The sequence below is a fragment of the Oncorhynchus gorbuscha genome, linkage group LG23, assembly GCF_021184085.1.
Source record: "Oncorhynchus gorbuscha isolate QuinsamMale2020 ecotype Even-year linkage group LG23, OgorEven_v1.0, whole genome shotgun sequence".
Taxonomy (NCBI): Eukaryota; Metazoa; Chordata; class Actinopteri; order Salmoniformes; family Salmonidae; genus Oncorhynchus; species Oncorhynchus gorbuscha.
This window is the reverse complement of record NC_060195.1, coordinates 10,475,298-10,496,899: the sequence shown is the minus strand read 5'-3', so window position 1 is coordinate 10,496,899 and position 21,602 is coordinate 10,475,298. Positions and strand designations below refer to the sequence as shown.

At 44.2% G+C, this 21,602-nt stretch overlaps 2 protein-coding genes across 2 annotated transcripts in view; one reads left to right on the top strand and one right to left on the bottom strand.

Moving 5' to 3' along the window:
• Nucleotides 1-169: 169 nt before the first annotated feature.
• nudcd2 (NudC domain containing 2) lies at nt 170-4,509 on the bottom strand. Its single transcript, XM_046323560.1, has 4 exons — nt 4,061-4,509; nt 1,401-1,449; nt 1,098-1,249; nt 170-923 (listed from the first exon to the last, which is right to left on the bottom strand). The coding sequence occupies exons 1-4, from the start codon at nt 4,247-4,249 to the stop codon at nt 840-842; spliced, it is 474 nt and encodes a 157-aa protein (XP_046179516.1). The 5' UTR covers nt 4,250-4,509; the 3' UTR covers nt 170-839.
• Nucleotides 4,510-4,832: 323 nt separating this feature from the next.
• gabra6a (gamma-aminobutyric acid type A receptor subunit alpha6a) overlaps nt 4,833-21,602 on the top strand; it is a 40,405-nt gene continuing 23,635 nt past the window's right edge. Inside the window, exons 1-8 of the mRNA XM_046324192.1 lie at nt 4,833-4,954; nt 5,132-5,238; nt 5,447-5,514; nt 6,333-6,553; nt 7,952-8,034; nt 8,464-8,607; nt 12,936-13,088; nt 20,674-20,936. Of these exons, the coding sequence (XP_046180148.1) occupies nt 4,917-4,954; nt 5,132-5,238; nt 5,447-5,514; nt 6,333-6,553; nt 7,952-8,034; nt 8,464-8,607; nt 12,936-13,088; nt 20,674-20,936 (1,077 nt within the window). The 5' untranslated portion in view covers nt 4,833-4,916. The remainder of the gene's footprint in view (nt 4,955-5,131; nt 5,239-5,446; nt 5,515-6,332; nt 6,554-7,951; nt 8,035-8,463; nt 8,608-12,935; nt 13,089-20,673; nt 20,937-21,602) is intronic.

Genomic DNA, 21,602 nt, shown 5'->3' with positions numbered 1-21,602 from the left:
GAAGTTGTTCGTTAAGAATTTGAAGTTGATGTTCTGGAATTTGAAAACTTTTCCTTAAGATTGGATTTGCACCACCTGTTCAACCCATGTGTTTACACCTTTCAATAAAACGATATTGAAAAGCTGTTTGGTTGCACTGTCAATGTTCTGAAACTACATCCATCAAAACAACTTTTCAGCCATTTATTATAAATCCACAGCAGAATTTACATACCGGCAGCTATTTAATTTATTGTGGCAATGCAGTCTGAAAGGTTTGGCAGAATAAATAAAAGCCAATCCTGAATGGATACAAGGGTTGAAAGAAAAGGCAGGATGTGGGTTTGTACAGTTATGGCTTATAGTTTCAAATGATAGAATATTCTAATCATTGTCTGTTCTTTGCCCAAAGGCAACTGCTCATCCTGCACTGAGTTCGTAACCAAAGCGGGAAGGTATAACTACAGTTATGAAGTTAAATATCAGTTGGCTGCATTCATATGCTTTGAACGGTTGAGAAACACCATGCTTGTAAACAAATTAGTGTTCAAAAACATTTAGATTTAACTGCTGAAAATGTAATTTCATTTGTAGGTGACAAGAGGTCAGCATGTGGGACAAGTCGGTGCTCAGGGATAATGGCCGATATATTAAATAACGAGTAGTTTCCCACCAGTAATTACCAGTCGAAGGGGCCTTCAAATGGATTTTCCCCAGTCGTATGTGGTAAATACCACCTTCCCACTTGGTTATAAACACAGCACAATCTCTTCATCCCTAGGCCTTAGCAAGCCTCAACAGTGTCCATTTGACAGTCTCTGCATACTGTGGGGTGGGTCCCCTTTCCTGTTTAACAACTGTCACTTCTGCAAGCTGGAGAAGTCTGGCCCACCGCCTGCAAAGTTCCCAGAGATCTCTGCTCCACTGAAGTCAAAGCCAGGGTTCTGTTGACACAGTGGGAAGTGACACAGCAACATTCATTTAATGTAGAGAAGAAAGCCTGCATGTTAATATGCCTCCATCTGTGTTTTACAGATAATGTGGATGAAGGAAAGAGGCCATTGAGAAGTGTAGTCAAGTGTTTTAGGCTCTGAGTGGGACTGTCTCGTATGACTCACCTCTCTCTGGAACCTCTCCAGAGTTAGTTTCTTCTGCATCTGGTCCTGGAGCCAGGCATCAGCACAGTACTCTCCCTCTAGCAGAGAGGACCAGCAGTTACCTGCCTCCCTGTTAGTCTTCATCAGCACGATACGGATCAGACACTTGTCCTCTGGAAAAGACGTGTGGAGAGTGATCGCTTAGGCTTTATTTTCAACCAATATCTGCTAATGACTTCTCCACGGGATGGGGAGTGAAAGACTGATTTATTATGCAAGGTTTACATTCAACCATTGTGTTGATTTGAATTAGTAGAAACCCACCTAATGTCCACGTTCCTTCATCCGCAACAGTGATGCCAAATAATTTACCCTGGAAGTACAAGAGACATGACTATAAGCAAACACAATCCTACTTGCAACCAATAAACCGGTAATTAAAAACAGACCAATAAGCTTGCAGTTTTACAATCACATGACTACACAAATTCACCTGAATCTAGCATATACGGGTTTCTCAGGGATACGGTATTTAAACCTAACTTCCGTTTCCCGTGGGAACACCTGCTACGTTAGGCTGACCTGAATCAGAGAGAAGCACCTTCACCAAGAAACCATTATGTAGATAACTATGTTATAATATGCATATAAAGATGTAGCTATATTGAAATGTGTACTTGGGAATATACATGTCGTGGTAATTATCTGGGAGTCACCTATGCAGGTAAAACAAGATGAGTTTGGCCTCAGCATGTACACATTTGATTACATGGGGGAGGGTCATGCTTTTTCCAATTGCAGTCAAGGAGAGGCTTTAAGTATTTTTTGAATCATCTAGTCCAGGGGAGGGTCATGTAATTTATGAAATGTCAATGTTTTAGAATGAGTTGCTTATTAGGCTACATATTGATGTGTCATCTCTGATTTTCCGCTGGGCGTGCAATATCAAGTGTGCCTATAGACTACTTAGTGTGGTCTCAATCAAATGATCCATAGCTGCTCGGAGAAGCACAGACCAAAGTTAGATTTCTAGGATAGCTGCTGGGATGGTGTTAAATAAACTAGGCTGCATTACACACGGCAATGGATACTCCAACCATGAATCTCTTGCTGATCAAAAACGTTTTATTGTGTGCTGCCTAACCAATGGCTGTTCAGGGGAAAGGCTTCTTCTGAAAAGAATCTTGCTTGTGGACTAGCTGATGTTCTGTTCGGTTTGAGACAGAGGGCATGAAGAAGAGGGAGATCAACTTCAATAGCTTGCTACTACTATAATTGATTAAAAATAAGATGTTTCTTACCCCTGATGTATTTATCAGAGTTATTGACTTCACAATAAGACGTTCCAGTGCTGAAACTTGAAGCAGCAACGGCACAATTAACTCAAAATTGACAGCTCATGGTGCTAAAAGTTCAATTCAAATAAGCATAATTAATTTCAACATCGTTTATTTTTTTTAACCCCCTTTCTCCCCAATTTCGTGGTGTCCAATTGTTTTTTAGTAGCTACTATCTTGTCTCATCGCTACAACTCCCGTACGGGCTCGGGAGAGACGAAGGTTGAACGTCATGCGTCCTCCGATACACAACCCAACCAAGACGCACTGCTTCTTAACACAGCGCGCATCCAACCCAGAAGCCAGCCGCACCAATGTGTCGGAGGAAACACTGTGCACCTGGCAACCTTGGTTGGCCTACCTGTTTGACAGATATAATTAGGCTGCTATATCCATAGATTTGTCTGTCAATTCCTTCACCCACCATGCACTCTTTAAATAACAGTCTGTCACTGACATGGAGGTAGGGTAAGTTAAAACCAAGACTCAAATTGAGGGGGTATGCCATAGGCCTACCTTTAATTAAAGAAAAGGGAAAAAAGCCCAGACCTACCCCGTGTTAGTTTAAGATTTTGAAGAAAATAAAAACGGATCTGATCATATAAAGTGATCTAGTGTATAACAGCGTTTTGTTCGGCAATGTTTTATTCTAGAAACAAGCTTTAAAATACACGTGAACAAGTTACAAGTTACCATGATGCATATGGTTTCCTTTCTTTGATGTTTAGAGGCGGAGCTACAACCTTTAGCAGAGGAGACAAAAAAATAGACTTTGCTTGGGAAGTAATCAAATTGATTAAGATGTAAATTTTCGGTAAAATAGAAGGATGTTTAAACCCTGACAACTTTTAAGGAAACACTGGTGACCTTCTCTCGTTGGGATAAGACATGGAAGAGTAGCCAGCAGTTAAAGCTTACATTTTTCTGCATTGGTAGGCCTCTGTCTGGGTGGGAAAGGTAGGCCTAACTTTTATAAGTACCATGCTCAGATTCCTAATGACATCTCAGATTTAATTATTTGCAAACAGGGACAGTTTCGTTGCAAACAAGAAACACTGATTTGGCATTGGAGAAATGTGATAAGACATTAGGCCAATCTCTCTGCCCAGTCTTAGCCTGGAATTTCAGTAATTTGTGTGGTATTAAAAAATATTATTCTAAAAATGACTTAGAATTGCATGACATTTTTATGAAAAGGGTATTTTTCCTCGGACCTGAAAACATGATGATAGAATCATGCAATGCTTTTACGTTACAGGAGATCTTTCCACCCCTACTCTTGTCCATCGTGGTCTGCGAATCCATAACCTCCTGGCCCGCAGGCCTGTGTGCCATCCATGTAATGCTTAGGACTAAGATCACTTTCTAAAACTGCATATCTAAGGCTTTGGTCTGTCCAAGAAGTGAAGTTGAACAGTAGACGTGTTCTCTGATATCCCCTTTGTTTTCATTATTATTTGGGGTAAAGGAGGGTCACTTGTTTGTTTTTCTCTGCAAAAACGTTCAGGGTGGGGTTAAGTTAAATATATTTTTACTAAAGGGGGGGGCCATCCATTTTCATTCCAGAATGTTCTGATTTTGTTCCTGTAGCTAACCCTTATTAACATTCACTACGTTACTTTGAAATGTGTTTGTTGTGATGCCTACCTTGAAGACTTGTTGTCCTTTGACGTGTAGTTCTATCTGTTTGGACCCCAGGTTACATTTGACTTCTTTGCCAGATGTCCCATGTGGTACATTCACTTCAATAAATACCTCCTCCATGGTTTGGGACCAGTTTCCCCATGGTGTTTTACACGGGATAACACCACTTCTCTCCTCGAAGTGGACCGACATGCTGCTGGCTAGCGACCGTCTCACGCCTCCTGATCTGATACTTAGCTAACCGGCTAGCTAGCTAGCTAAATGTTGTTTATTCTCTCAAACGATGTTCAGGTCCTAACTTGTACCGACACAACGATCTGTAACCATTCCAAAACATATACTTATACGCATAAGCTGGTTAGAAAATATGACCAAAATTGTATAGCACGGTGTTTACGCCAGTCTGGTAGTTTTTCCAGAAACATTCTGGAGTTACTTCCTCGCTAGTTGAGTTTCCGGTGGCTGAACCGCCAAAAGGAACAGAGAGCGCCACCTGCTGTTTAGACGCGCAATGGTCAAGGGGTCAAGAATCTTGATCTAAAAATAACACACATAGCCTTGAAATTCCATCCGAGATTATACATTTTAACAACTGGAAGAGTATAGTTCCCCGAGTATACAATAACAGTTCAAATGTTTACATTTCTCCATCTATTCTGTCATCACTCTCTTTTCCTAACAAGTGTCCCAGTCTAAACATGGGTTGGATTTTCTGTGCTAATCTCCTAATTCGATTACTTCACAAATCCTTGTGTTTAAAATACATTCAGTTTAGACTAGCGGAGGACAGAGAAAGGCTGACTATTTAATTTACACTCAGAGTTTGACAGGGAACGTTTTGCATAACCTGCTGGCAAGGATGGGTATCATGATTCTGATTTTGGTCACTTTGACCTGGTGAGTAAAATAACCTTTTTGTAATTGTATCATTGGGTAGGCCTCTATAGTTTATTGAATGTATATATATGATGTATGATAATGAACATACCAATCCTAATAGGTTCAACCTACTAAGTTTATAGGCTTACACAGGGCAGCATAAACTTCCATCAATTATTATTGTATTGATTTCAGTGTTGGCCGTGTCTATGGACAAGAAAGCTACGCAGGTGAAAACATCACCCGTATTCTGGACCGACTACTAGATGGATATGACAACCGATTGCGGCCAGGATCCGGAGGTGGGACTGTCCTAGACCTCTATTCTGATTTATTTTCCTGTATCTTACATCTACAGAACCTTTCATTGAATAAATGGGAAATAGCCTAGTTGGGATATTACATTGTACAGTATTTTTACCTGATTAGATTCTCTAAAATAATTGTTTATAGTCTACAGCTTTTCCATATTTTAATGGGCAACAATTAAAATCACTATATCCTTTTCAGGTATGATTACAGAGGTGAAAACAGATATCTTCGTCACCAGTTTTGGACCAGTATCAGATGTGGAAATGGTAAGAGACACTCAGCATATTCCCACATAGGCTTATTGTCACATAATGTATGTAAATTAGCAACTGTGAATGTAAATTAGCAACTTTATATGTTATGTTTACATACTGTCATTACATACGGGTGACAACTGAGCTTCCCGTGTGGAGCAGCGGTCTAAGGCACTGCATCTCAGTGCTAGAGGAGTCACTACAGACCCTGGTTCGATTCCAGGCTGTATCACAACCGGCCCGTGATTGAGAGTACCATAGGGCGGTGCACAATTGCCCCAGCGTCGTCCGGGTTAGGGTTTGGCCGGGGTAGGCCTTCACTGTAAATAAGAATCTGTTCTTAACTGACTTGCCTAGTTAAATAAAGGTTCAATAAACATTCCTAAAATAAAATGTTCCACTGCACAGCTGCCTTATGGGTAGACTGCATTATAGTGTAGATAATGAGCCATTTAGTTTGATTAGTCTGTTTCAATACACTAACTAGTGGAGGGTCCTGGTCTGGCAGAATGTTTATTTCAGCTTCTAGATCAATATGTCAAGCAAACTGAATGCTCAAATGCATTGATGAATGAATATCTATAGGTAGTTATTGTCCTAATCATCTCATAATCTCTCTGGACTGGCTTGTTCGAATGGATTTAACTGTAGACAGTTAGTTAGAAACATATGTATTATGTCTGTGGTTTGGAGCAGGACCTGCATATCATACTGTACATTCCTCTGGCCTTCTCCAGGACTGTAGAATATAGATTCTAGATCTACATTCTAGATCCAGAACCTGTCTGGTGATCAGTCATCTAAAGCTCGGCCTTCTATCTCCTCCTCAGGAGTACACCATCGACATGTTCTTCAGACAGACCTGGGTGGACGAGAGGCTGAAGTACGACGGCGCCGTGGAGATCCTGCGTCTCAACAACAAGATGGTGGATAAGATCTGGACACCCGACACGTTCTTCAGGAACTCCAGGAAGTCCATCGCCCACAACATGACCACTCCCAACAAGCTGTTCCGCATCATGCAGAACGGGACCGTCCTCTATACCATGAGGTAACCTGAGCCCGAGCCCCTCCTCCCTGGACTCCCCTGTAGAACCTCTTCCCCATGAGGTAGCCCCTCCTCCCTGGACCCTCCTGTAGAACCTCTTCCCCATGAGGTAGCCCCTCCTCCCTGGACCCTCCTGTAGAACCCCTTCACCATGAGGTAGCCCCTCCTCCCTGGACCATCCTGTAGAACCTTGTCCCCATGAGGTAGCCCCTCCTCCCTGAACCCTCCTGTAGAACCTCTTCCCCATGAGGTAGCCCCTCCTCCCTGGACCCTCCTGTAGAACCCCTTCACCATGAGGTAGCCCCTCCTCCCTGGACCCTCCTGTAGAACCCCTTCACCATGAGGTAGCCCCTCCTCCCTGGACCCTACTGTAGAACCTCTTCCCCATGAGGTAGCCCCTCCTCCCTGGACCCTCCTGTAGAACCCCTTTACCATGAGGTAGCCCCTCCTCCCTGGACCCTCCTGTAGAACCCCTTCACCATGAGGTAGCCCCTCCTCCCTGGACCCTCCTGTAGAACCCCTTCACCATGACGTAGCCCCTCCTCCCTGGACCCTCCTGTAGAACCCTTCACCATGAGGTAGCCCCTCCTTGTCCCCATGAGGTAGCCCCTCCTCCCTGAACCCTCCTGTAGAACCTCTTCCCCATGAGGTAGCCCCTCCTCCCTGGACCCTCCTGTAGAACCCCTTCACCATGAGGTAGCCCCTCCTCCCTGGACCCTCCTGTAGAACCCCTTCACCATGAGGTAGCCCCTCCTCCCTGGACCCTCCTGTAGAACCCCTTCACCATGAGGTAGCCCCTCCTCCCTGGACCCTCCTGTAGAACCCCTTCACCATGAGGTAGCCCCTCCTCCCTGGACCCTCCTGTAGAACCTCTTGACCATGAAGTAGCCCCTCCTCCCTGGACCCTCCTGTAGAACCTCTTCGCCATGAGGTAGCCCCTCCTCCCTGGACCCTCCTGTAGAACCCCTTCACCATGAGGTAGCCCCTCCTCCCTGGACCCTCCTGTAGAACCCCTTCACCATGAGGTAGCCCCTCCTCCCTGGACCCTCCTGTAGAACCCCTTCACCATGAGGTAGCCCCTCTTCCCTGGACCCTCCTGTAGAACCCATTTACCATGAGGTAGCCCCTCCTCCCTGGACCCTCCTGTAGAACCCCTTCACCATGAGGTAGCCCCTCCTCCCTGGACCCTCCTGTAGAACCCCTTCACCATGAGGTAGCCCCTCCTCCCTGGACCCTCCTGTAGAACCCCAGCCAAATAAGACTGTCAATTAAGACTATGAAAAATAAAATGCCGTTTGCAGTGCTGCTCTGCACATAGGAAACCAGTTGTGTTGTACTGTATACACAGTTTTTACACAGATGATGAAATCAGAAGTGTAATGTCTTCTATGTGTATCTCAGACTAACCATCAGTGCAGAGTGCCCCATGAGTCTCATGGACTTCCCTATGGACGGACATGCCTGTCCTCTCAAGTTCGGCAGCTGTGAGTAGTCAGTCTAGGATCTCCTTTCTCTGGGTCTTTTTCTAAAGGAATTAGGGCTGTCATATTCATGTAATGTTTTTGGTATTGGAAAAGCAAACATTTTGAGCAAATTCACGATTTAATCGCGATGAATTACAGCAAATCCTTCGACTACATCGATTACATTTTTAAAAAATCGTTTGACAGCCCTAAAAGTAATTTTGAAGTGATTTATCATTTAAAAAAAGGTTTGCTTATGGCACTGAAACAGGTAAATTCACACCCTTGTGCTCCAGCTTCCTCAAAACAGTTTGCTCTATATCCCCTTTCTAGTGCCCTAATTTAAGGAACAGGGACCATTTCAGACACCTACGATGTCTTGTAGTTTCTGTCAACATTATACATACGAATGTTATGACAACTGAATGAACTTGTTTCTGAATGCATCAGATGCTTACACGAGCAGTGAGATCACCTTTACCTGGAGGAAGGGTCTGGAATCTTCTGTAGACTGTCCTCAGGAGTCTATCAGTCTGCTCCAGTATGACCTGGTGGGACAGAGGTTATCCAAGGAGACGTTCAAATCCAACACAGGTAAGGACCCACTGTAGGTTACATCACATGTAAAATTAGAGACAGAGGGAGAGATAAAAAGAGGGAGAGAGAAAGAGGTAGAGAGAGGCTACTACATTACACTAACACACTACTACACTACACACACCACTACACACACCACTACACACACTACTACACTACTACACAACTAGACTGCACTTCTACACTAACACACTACTACACTACACACACCACTACACACACTACTACACTACTACACTACTAGACTGCACTTCTACACTACCACACTACTACACACACTACTACCACACTACTACACACACTACTACACACAGTACTACACACACTACTACACACAGTACTACACACACTACTACACACACCACTACACACACTACTACACTACTAGACTGCACTTCTCCACAACACACACCACTACACACACTACTACACTACTACACTACTAGACTGCATTTCTACACTACCACACTACTACACACACTACTACATTACTCTACCACACTACATTAGTACAATTAACTACTACACGACACTACTACATTACACTACATGCCTACACTACACACACCACTACACACACTACTACACTACTACACTACTACACAACTAGACTGCACTTCTACACTACCACACTACAACACACAGTACTACACACACTACTACATTACACTACATGACTACACTACACTACTACACTACACAACCCTACATTACTACACTACTACACTACACTACCACACTACTACACTACTACAATACACTACTACACCACTACATTCCATTAATACAATACACTACTACACTACACTACACTACTACATTACACTACTACATTACACTACTACACCACTACATTACATTAATACAATTCACTACTACATCACACTACACTACACTACACTACCACACTACTACACTACTACACTACTCAAAACTACACTACTATATTACATTAATACAATACACTACTACACTACACTACACACTACACTACACTACTACATTAACACACCACACTACTACACTACACTACTACTTTACAATACTACATTACTACACTACACTAGACTCCACTACACTACTACTCAAAACTACACTACAACACTACTCTGCACTACACTACTACTCAAAACTACACTACAACACTACTCTGCACTACACTACTACATTAACACACCACACTACTACACTACACTACTACTTTACAATACTACATTACTACACTAGACTACACTGCACTACTACTCAAAACTACACTACAACACTACTCTGCACTACACTACTACATTACACTACTACACTACACTACTACACTACAGTACACTACTACTCTACACTACAACACTACACTACTACACTACACACCACTACACTACACTACTACATTACACTACTACATTACTACACCACACTACTACACTAGAACATTACACCACTACACTACTACACTACTACACTACACCACTACACTATACTACTACACAACTACACTGTACTACTACACTACTACGCTACACTAATACACTACTACACTACTACTCTACTACACTACACCACTACACTACACTACACTACTACACTACATTAGTACAATACACTACTACACTACTACACTACACAACTACATTACACTACCACACTACATTAGTACAATACACTACTACACTGCACTACACTACAGTATTATACTACGCTACTACACAACACTACTACATTACACTACATGACTACACTACACTACTACACTACACTACACAACCATACTCTACTACACTACTACACTACACTACCACACTACTACAAAACACTATACTACTCTACACTATACTTCTCTACTCTACACTACACTACACTACCCCTACACTACTACACTACACTACCACACTACTACACTACACTATTACACCACTACACTACACTACACTACAACATCACACTACTACACTACTACACTACTACACTACACTGCTACACCACACTACTACACTATTACACTACTACACTACACTACTACATCACATCACACTACTACACTACTACACTACTACACTACTACACTACACTACACTACACTACTACATCACAATACTACACTACACTACACTACACCACACTACTACACTACTACACTACACTACTACATCACAATACTACACTACACTACACTACACCACACTACTACACTACACCACACTACTACACTACACTACACTACACTACTACACCACACTACTACACTACTACACTACACTACTACATCACACTACTACACTACACTACACTACTACACTACACTACACTACTACATCACACTACTACACTACACTACACTACTACATCACACTACAACACTACTACACTACACTACTACACTACACTACACTACTACATCACACTACTACACTACTACACTACACTACTACATCACATTACTACACTACACTACTACACTACACTACTACATCACACTACTACACTACACTACACTACTACATCACACTACTACACTACTACACTACTACACTACTACACTACCACACTACACTACTACATCACAATACTACACTACACTACACTACACCACACTACTACACTACTACACTACACTACTACATCACAATACTACACTACACTACACTACACCACACTACTACACTACACCACACTACTACACTACACTACACTACACTACTACACCACACTACTACACTACTACACTACACTACTACATCACACTACTACACTACACTACACTACTACACTACACTACACTACTACATCACACTACTACACTACACTACACTACTACATCACACTACTACACTACTACACTACACTACACTACTACATCACACTACTACACTACTACACTACACTACTACATCACATTACTACACTACACTACTACACTACACTACTACATCACACTACTACACTACACTACTACATCACACTACTACACTACACTACACTACTACATCACACTACTACACTACTACACTACTACACTACACTACTACATCACAATACTACACTACACTACACTACACCACACTACTACACTACTACACTACACTACTACATCACAATACTACACTACACTACACTACACTACACCACACTACTACACTACACCACACTACTACACTACACTACACTACTACACCACACTACTACACTACTACACTACACTACTACATCACACTACTACACTACACTACACTACTACACTACACTACACTACTACATCACACTACTACACTACTACACTACACTACTACATCACACTACTACACTACTACACTACACTACTACACTACTACACTACACTACTACACTACACTACTACATCACATTACTACACTACACTACTACACTACTACACTACACTACTACACTACTACACTACACTACTACACTACTACACTACACTACTACATCACATTACTACACTACACTACTACACTACACTACTACATCACACTACTACACTACACTACACTACTACATCACACTACTACACTACACTACTACACTACACTACTACACTACTACACTACACTACACTACTACACTACACTACACTACTACACTACACTACACTACTACATCACACTACTACACTACACTACTACACTACACTACTACACACTACACTACACTACACTACACTACACTACACTACTACATCACACTACTACACTACACTACACTACTACATCACACTACTACACTACACTACTACACTACACTACTACATCACATTACTACACTACACTACACTACTACACTACACTACACTACACTACACTACTACATCACACTACTACACTACACTACACTACTACATCACACTACTACACTACACTACACTACTACATCACACTACTACACTACACTACTACACTACTACACTACACTACTACATCACATTACTACACTACTACATTACACTACTACACTACACTACACTACTACACTACACTACACTACTACACTACACTACACTACACTACTACACTACACTACACTACTACACTACACTTCTACATCACATTACTACACTACTACACTACACTACTACACTACACTACACTACTACATCACACTACTACACTACACTACACTACTACATCACACTACTACACTACTACACCACTACACTACTACACTACACTACTACATCACACTACTACACTGCTACACTACACTACACTACACTACACTACACTACACTACACTACACTACACTACACTACACTACACTACACTACACTACACTACTCTACTCTACTCTACTGATACTTATTCTGTTTATCTTCCAGGTATCTACTCTGTCATGGTAGTTCATTTTCTACTACAGAGGAAGCTAGGCTACTACCTGATTCAGACATACATCCCTCTGATTATGGTGGTGGTGCTGTCGCAAGTAGCCTTCTGGATCAACAAAGAGTCTGTCCCTGCACGCACTGTGGCTGGTATGATAATAACACCCTGTCTGTGTCTGGTATGATAACAACCCTCTGTGTCTGGTATGATAACAACCCTCTGTCTCTGTGTCTAGTATGATAACAACCCTCTGTCCCTGTGTCTGGTATGATAACAACCCTCTGTCCCTGTGTCTGGTATGATAACAACCCTCTGTCTCTGTGTCTAGTATGATAACAACTCTCTGTCTCTGTGTCTGGTATGATAACAACCCTCTGTCTGTGTCTGGTATGATAACAACCCTCTGTCTGTGTCTGGTATGATAACAACCCTCTGTCTGTGTCTGGTATGATAACAACCCTCTGTGTCTAGTATGATAACAACCCTCTGTCTCTGTGTCTGGTATGATAACAACCCCCTGTCTCTGTGTCTGGTATGATAACAACCCTCTGTCTGTGTCTGGTATGATAACAACCCTCTGTCTGTGTCTGGTATGATAACAACCCTCTGTGTCTGGTATGATAACAACACCCTGTCTGTGTCTGGTATGATAACAACCCTCTGTGTCTGTGTCTGGTATGATAACAACCCTCTGTGTCTGGTATGATAACAACCCTCTGTGTCTGGTATGATAACAACCCTCTGTCTCTGTGTCTGGTATGATCTCTGTGTCTGGTATGATAACAACCCTCTGTCTCTGTGTCTGGTATGATAACAACCCTCTGTGTCTGGTATGATAACAACCCTCTGTCTCTGTGTCTGGTATGATAACAACCCTCTGTGTCTGGTATGATAACAACCCTCTGTGTCTGGTATGATAACAACCCTCTGTGTCTGTGTAACAACCCTCTGTGTCTGTGTAACTACTGGTCTGTATGATAACTGGTATGATATTATTCTGTATCTATATTAGTATGATAACAACCCTCTGTGTCTGGTATGATACCAACCCTCTGTCTCTGTGTCTGGTATGATAACAAAACTCTGTCTCTGTGTCTGGTATGATAACAACCCTCTGTCTCTGTGTCTGGTATGATAACAACCCTCTGTCTCTGTGTCTGGCATGATAACAACCCTCTGTCTCTGTGTCTGGTATGATAACAACCCTCTGTCCCTGTGTCAGGTATGATAACAACCCTCTGTGTCTGGTATGAAAACAACCCTCTGTCTCTGTGTCTGGTATGATAACAACCCTCTGTGTCTGGTATGATAACAACCCTCTGTCTCTGTGTCTGGTATGATAACAACCCTCTGTCTCTGTGTCTGGTATGATAACAACCCTCTGTCTGTGTCTGGTATGATAACAACCCTCTGTGTCTGGTATGATAACAACCCTCTGTGTCTGTGTCTAGTATGATAACAACCCTCTGTGTCTGGTATGATAACAACCCTCTGTGTCTGTGTCTAGTATGATAACAACCCTCTGTCTCTGTGTCTGGTATGATAACAACCCTCTGTCTCTGTGTCTAGTATGATAACAACCCTCTGTGTCTGGTATGATAACAACCCTCTGTGTCTAGTATGATAACAACCCTCTGTGTCTGGTATGATAACAACCCTCTGTGTCTGGTATGATAACAACCCTCTGTGTCTGGTATGATAACAACCGTCTGTGTCTGGTATGATAACAATCCTCTGTGTCTGGTATGATAACAATCCTCTGTGTCTGGTATGATAACAACCCTCTGTCTCTGTGTCTGGTATGATAACAACCCTCTGTCTCTGTGTCTGGTATGATAACAACCCTCTGTCTCTGTGTCTGGTATGATAACAACCCTCTGTCTCTGTGTCTGGTATGATAACAACCCTCTGTTCCTGTGGTTGTTATGATTACAACCCCCTGTTCCTTAGTCTGTCTGTCTGTCTGTCTGTCTGTCTGTCTGTCTGTCTGTCTGTCTGTCTGTCTGTCTGTCTGTCTGTCTGTCTGTCTGTCTGTCTGTCTGTCTGTCTGTCTGTCTGTCTGTCTGTCTGTCTGTCTGTCTGTCTGTCTGTCTGTCTGTCTGTCTGTCTTGCTCTTTCTTCTTCTTTCTCTGTCCCTTAGTCTCTCTCTCGCTTTCTCCTCCCATGCCACATGTAATTAGTGTAGCCTACACTGTCTTTTCGTCCTGAGCGATTAGTGGTTTTTTAAATATGGTCGGTTTCTGTTCGATTATTTAAAAATAAATCCTGGTTTTCGATTTCAGTTTCGATTAAAAGAAATTAAACCAAAAAATTAATTATGAAATAATTATATCAAAATGGTTATAGCTTTCTAATGGAAATTCTAATGCCAAAAATAGAGAACATTCCATTGCCAAAACATTGAAAGTATTCCATTGTCTCTGTCAGGTCCACATAGACAAATAGGAAATTACTATGAAATAATAAAATATTTTAGTTGTGTATATTACTTAGTTTTATTTAATGACTTTATAATGTTTTATTCTTTAAAATCATAATCTCATCCCAGCCAGACAGCCATCTAATGGTATCTCTGTGCTCCCCATACTGTACTGTCTGTAGTCATCCTATTTAGCTAGGCTAGCCTGTCTCACTATGCTGTAGAGCTGTCTGTAGTCATCCTATTTATCTAGGCTAACCTGTCTAACTATGCTGTAGAGCTGTCTGTAGTCATCCTATTTAGCTAGGCTAGCCTGTCTAACTATGCTGTAGAGCTGTCTGTAGTCATCCTATTTAGCTAGGCTAGCCTGTCTAACTATGCTGTAGAGCTGTCTGTAGTCATCCTATTTAGCTAGGCTAGCCTGTCTAACTATGCTGTAGAGCTGTCTGTAGTCATCCTATTTAGCTAGGCTAGCCTGTCTCACTATGCTGTAGAGCTGTCTGTAGTCATCCTATTTAGCTAGGCTAGCCTGTCTAACTATGCTGTAGAGCTGTCTGTAGTCATCCTATTTAGCTAGGCTAGCCTGTCTCACTATGCTGTAGAGCTGTCTGTAGTCATCAACGCTAGCCAACGTCTTCTGTATAGAACTCAACAACCCGGTCGCATTCACAGGTAGTATCACATTTTCACTTCATTTCATTACAGTACAACGGTTTGATTTGTTTGATCGTAGCTAGCTACATAGCCGTCTTTGTATCAAAGATAATTGTGTAGTCTAGAGCGATTTTCTAGGTTCGCTAGCCAGCTATTGTCGTTCTTTTAACGCAACGTAACGTAAACAACACTGCTAGCTAGCCAGCTAGCCCCCGAATAGCAACACTGCAGAAACTATTACACTCAACGGAACGACTTGATTAGTGTAGTGTCAACAACGCACCCACTGCCAGCTGGCCTACTTCAGCAGTACTGTATCATTTTAATCATTTTAGTCAATAAGATTCTTGCTACGTAGCTTAACTTTCTGAACATTCGAGACGTGTAGTCCACTTGTCATTCCAATCTCCTTTGCATTAGCGTAGCCTCTTCTGTAGCCTGTCAACTATGTGTCTGTTTATCCCTGTTCTCTCCTCTCTGCACAGACCATACAAACGCTCCACACCGCGTGGCCGCGGCCACCCTACTCTGGTGGTCCCAGCGCGCACGACCCACGTGGAGTTCCAGGTCTCCGGTAGCCTCTGGAACTGCCAATCTGCGGTCAACAAGGCAGAGTTCATCTCAGCCTATGCCTCCCTCCAGTCCCTCGACTTCTTGGCACTGACGGAAACATGGATCACCACAGACAACACTGCTACTCCTACTGCTCTCTCTTCGTCCGCCCACGTGTTCTCGCACACCCCGAGAGCGTCTGGTCAGCGGGGTGGTGGCACCGGGATCCTCATCTCTCCCAAGTGGTCATTCTCTCTTTCTCCCCTTACCCATCTGTCTATCGCCTCCTTTGAATTCCATGCTGTCACAGTTACTAGCCCTTTCAAGCTTAACATCCTTATCATTTATCGCCCTCCAGGTTTCCTCTGAGAGTTCATCAATGAGCTTGATGCCTTGATAAGCTCCTTTCCTGAGGACGGCTCACCTCTCACAGTTCTGGGCGACTTTAACCTCCCCACGTCTACCTTTGACTCTTTCCTCTCTGCCTCCTTCTTTCCACTCCTCTCCTCTTTTGACCTCACCCTCTCACCTTCCCCCCCTACTCACAAGGCAGGCAATACGCTCAACCTCATCTTTACTAGATGCTGTTCTTCCACTAACCTCATTGCAACTCCCCTCCAAGTCTCCGACCACTGCCTTGTATCCTTTTCCCTCTCGCTCTCATCCAACACCTCCCACACTGCCCCTACTCGGATGGTATCGCGCCGTCCCAACCTTCGCTCTCTCTCCCCCGCTACTCTCTCCTCTTCCATCCTATCATCTCTTCCCTCCGCTCAAACCTTCTCCCACCTATCTCCTGATTCTGCCTCCTCAACCCTCCTCTCCTCCCTCTCTGCATCCCTTGACTCTCTATGTCCCCTATCCTCCAGGCCGGCTCGGTCCTCCCCTCCCGCTCCGTGGCTCGATGACTCATTGCGAGCTCACAGAACAGGGCTCCGGGCAGCCGAGCGGAAATGGAGGAAAACTCGCCTCCCTGCGGACCTGGCATCCTTTCACTCCCTCCTCTCTACATTTTCCTCCTCTGTCTCTGCTGCTAAAGCCACTTTCTACCACGCTAAATTCCAAGCATCTGCCTCTAACCCTAGGAAGTTCTTTGCCACCTTCTCCTCCCTCCTGAATCCTCCCCCCCCTCCTCCCTCTCTGCAGATGACTTCGTCAACCATTTTGAAAAGAAGGTCGACGACATCCGATCCTCGTTTGCTAAGTCAAACGACACCGCTGGTTCTGCTCACACTGCCCTACCCTGTGCTCTGACCTCTTTCTCCCTTCTCTCTCCAGATGAAATCTCGCGTCTTGTGACGGCCGGCTGCCCAACAACCTGCCCGCTTGACCCTATCCCCTCCTCTCTTCTCCAGACCATTTCCGGAGACCTTCTCCCTTACCTCACCTCGCTCATCAACTCATCCCTGACCGCTGGCTACGTCCCTTCCGTCTTCAAGAGAGCGAGAGTTGCACCCCTTCTGAAAAAACCTACACTCGATCCCTCCGATGTCAACAATTACAGACCAGTATCCCTTCTTTCTTTTCTCTCCAAAACTCTTGAACGTGCCGTCCTTGGCCAGCTCTCCCGCTATCTCTCTCTGAATGACCTTCTTGATCCAAATCAGTCAGGTTTCAAGACTAGTCATTCAACTGAGACTGCTCTCCTCTGTATCACGGAGGCGCTCCGCACTGTTAAAGCTAACTCTCTCTCCTCTGCTCTCATCCTTCTAGATCTATCGGCTGCCTTCGATACTGTGAACCATCAGATCCTCCTCTCCACCCTCTCCGAGTTGGGCATCTCCGGCGCGGCCCACGCTTGGATTGCGTCCTACCTGACAGGTCGCTCCTACCAGGTGGCGTGGCGAGAATCTGTCTCCTCACCACGCGCTCTCACCACTGGTGTCCCCCAGGGCTCTGTTCTTGGCCCTCTCCTATTCTCGCTATACACCAAGTCACTTGGCTCTGTCATAACCTCACATGGTCTCTCTTATCATTGCTATGCAGACGACACACAATTAATCTTCTCCTTTCCCCCTTCTGATGACCAGGTGGCGAATCGCATCTCTGCATGTCTGGCAGACATATCAGTGTGGATGACGGATCACCACCTCAAGCTGAACCTCGGCAAGACGGAGCTGCTCTTCCTCCCGGGGAAGGACTGCCCGTTCCATGACCTCGCCATCACGGTTGACAACTCCATTGTGTCCTCCTCCCAGAGCGCCAAGAACCTTGGCGTGATCCTGGACAACACCCTGTCGTTCTCAACCAACATCAAGGCGGTGGCCCGTTCCTGTAGGTTCATGCTCTACAACATCCGCAGAGTACGACCCTGCCTCACACAGGAAGCGGCGCAGGTCCTAATCCAGGCACTTGTCATCTCCCGTCTGGATTACTGCAACTCGCTGTTGGCTGGGCTCCCTGCCTGTGCCATTAAACCCCTTCAACTCATCCAGAACGCCGCAGCCCGTCTGGTGTTCAACCTTCCCAAGTTCTCTCACGTCACCCTGCTCCTCCGTTCTCTCCACTGGCTTCCAGTTGAAGCTCGCATCCGCTACAAGACCATGGTGCTTGCCTACGGAGCTGTGAGGGGAACGGCACCTCAGTACCTCCAGGCTCTGATCAGGCCCTACACCCAAACAAGGGCACTGCGTTCATCCACCTCTGGCCTGCTCGCCTCCCTACCACTGAGGAAGTACAGCTCCCGCTCAGCCCAGTCAAAACTGTTCGCTGCCCTGGCCCCCCAATGGTGGAACAAACTCCCTCACGACGCCAGGACAGCGGAGTCAATCACCACCTTCCGGAGACACCTGAAACCCCACCTCTTTAAGGAATACCTAGGATAGGATAAGTAATCCCTCTCACCCCCCCCCCCTTAAGTTTTAGATGCACTATTGTAAAGTGACTGTTCCACTGGATGTCATAAGGTGAATGCACCAATTTGTAAGTCGCTCTGGATAAGAGCATCTGCTAAATGACTTAAATGTAAATGTAATCCTATTTAGCTAGGCTAACCTGTCTAACTATGCTGTAGAGCTGTCTGTAGTTATCCTATTTATCTAGGCTAGCCTGCCTAACTATGATGCAGAGCTGTCTGACAATCATTTTACCAGTTCTTCAAAGTAGATAAGGCATACTTTCACAGAGTATGTCTCTAATACTCTCTCTTGTCATTGTGTTGTGTACATTCATCTCTCATGCAGCGAGCTACGTGGTCTGTGTGGTCTGTGTGGTCTGTGTGTTCTGTGTGGTATGTGTGGTCTGTGTGGTCTGTGTGGTCTGTGTGGTATTAGTGTTCCGCGGGTCAGCTGTTTCTTTACCCGCACCCGCACGCAATTGCTAATAACCCATCCGCAACCACTAGACCATATGAGTGAAAGTCAACATTTGAGGCCCACAGGCAACCATGACCTGCATATACAGAACATGCACTATACTGTAGGCTTCAGTCAAAGATGACAGAACTATTGTTTTTGACAAGGGATGCAGTGCAGGGTTTTGTTTTTACCCTGATTTGGATATGTTTCTGCTTATAATTTCATATTTGTAGGCTATTTGTTAGTCAACTTGTCTATAATTAGATACACACAGCTTCTCTTCTGTCATTATATGTTGATCTAGAAGACTAAAGAAACCAATGCGCAACTGAATAATGTCATGGATCGATAGAATGACATGCTTCAATCTAGTTGACATCAGTGAAGTTTTCTCTGTCATCCTTAGTGGAGCAAAGACATTTATGGAAAGGGGAGAAAATAAAATACCCCCCCCCCACCCCCCACTCCAATAACATTACAGGGGGTAGTCTGTGGAACCTGGACACTCCAATTTACACATTTGGGATGCCCTGAAAATGATGCGACAGATGAAAGAATCATATATTTCATGGTTATGAAGGTACCCCAAATTACATTCAAGAGATTATGTATGGGGGTGCCCAAAATGTGTTATGAGGAATCCCTAAGCCCTGTATTGGGGTACCTTCCATTGAATCTTTAACCCATACTATAATTTATCATCCCAGAATGACAGTGAGTAATTAGAACCCCGTCTCAACCACACAGATATGATAATTGCGTTCTAATTCTGTTTCTATGGTCTCCATCTCCCCCTATCCTGACAACCGACAGGCATCACCACGGTCCTCACCATGACAACCCTCAGCATCAGCGCCCGCCAGTCTCTGCCCAAGGTGTCCTACGCTACAGCCATGGACTGGTTCATCGCCGTGTGTTTTGCGTTTGTGGCGTCCGCGCTCATCGAGTTCGCCGCCGTCAACTACTTGGCCACGCTGGAGGCCAGCAGACTGAAGAAGAGGAACGCCAGGCAGAACAAACTGAAGGTCCTGGCTGAAGCAAGTTATGATGAGGAGGATGATGAGAGTGCTTCATCTGTAAGTCATTTACTGGAAGAAGGGTGTTTGGGGGTTTGGTGGGTGGGTGGGTGGGTGGGTGGGTGAATGGACACACACACACTCACAGACAGACATGGTTAGGGTTGGTAGCTAGGGGGTTTACAGTGCGTAGCTGTAACTGTAACAAGCAGTATTCACCAAGGTTGGCTCTCTCCATTCAACTACAGAACACCATCACTAAGACTCTCTCCATTCAACTACAGAACACCATCAGTAAGACTCTCTCCATTCAACTACAGAACACCATCACTAAGACTCTCTCCATTCAACTACAGAACACCATCACTAAGACTCTCTCCATTCAACTACAGAACACCATCACTAAGACAATCTCTATTCAACTACAGAACACCATCACTAAGACTCTCTCCATTCAGCTAAAGAACACCATCACTAAGACTCTCTCCATTCAACTACAGAACACCATCACTAAGACAATCTCCATTCAACTACAGAACACCATCACTAAGACTCTCCCCATTCAACTACAGAACACCATCCCTAAGACTCTCCCCATTCAACTACAGAACACCATCACTAAGAATCTCCCCATTCAACTACAGAACACCATCACTAAGACAATCTCCATTCAACTACAGAACACCATCACTTAGACTCTCCCCATTCAACTACAAAACACCATCA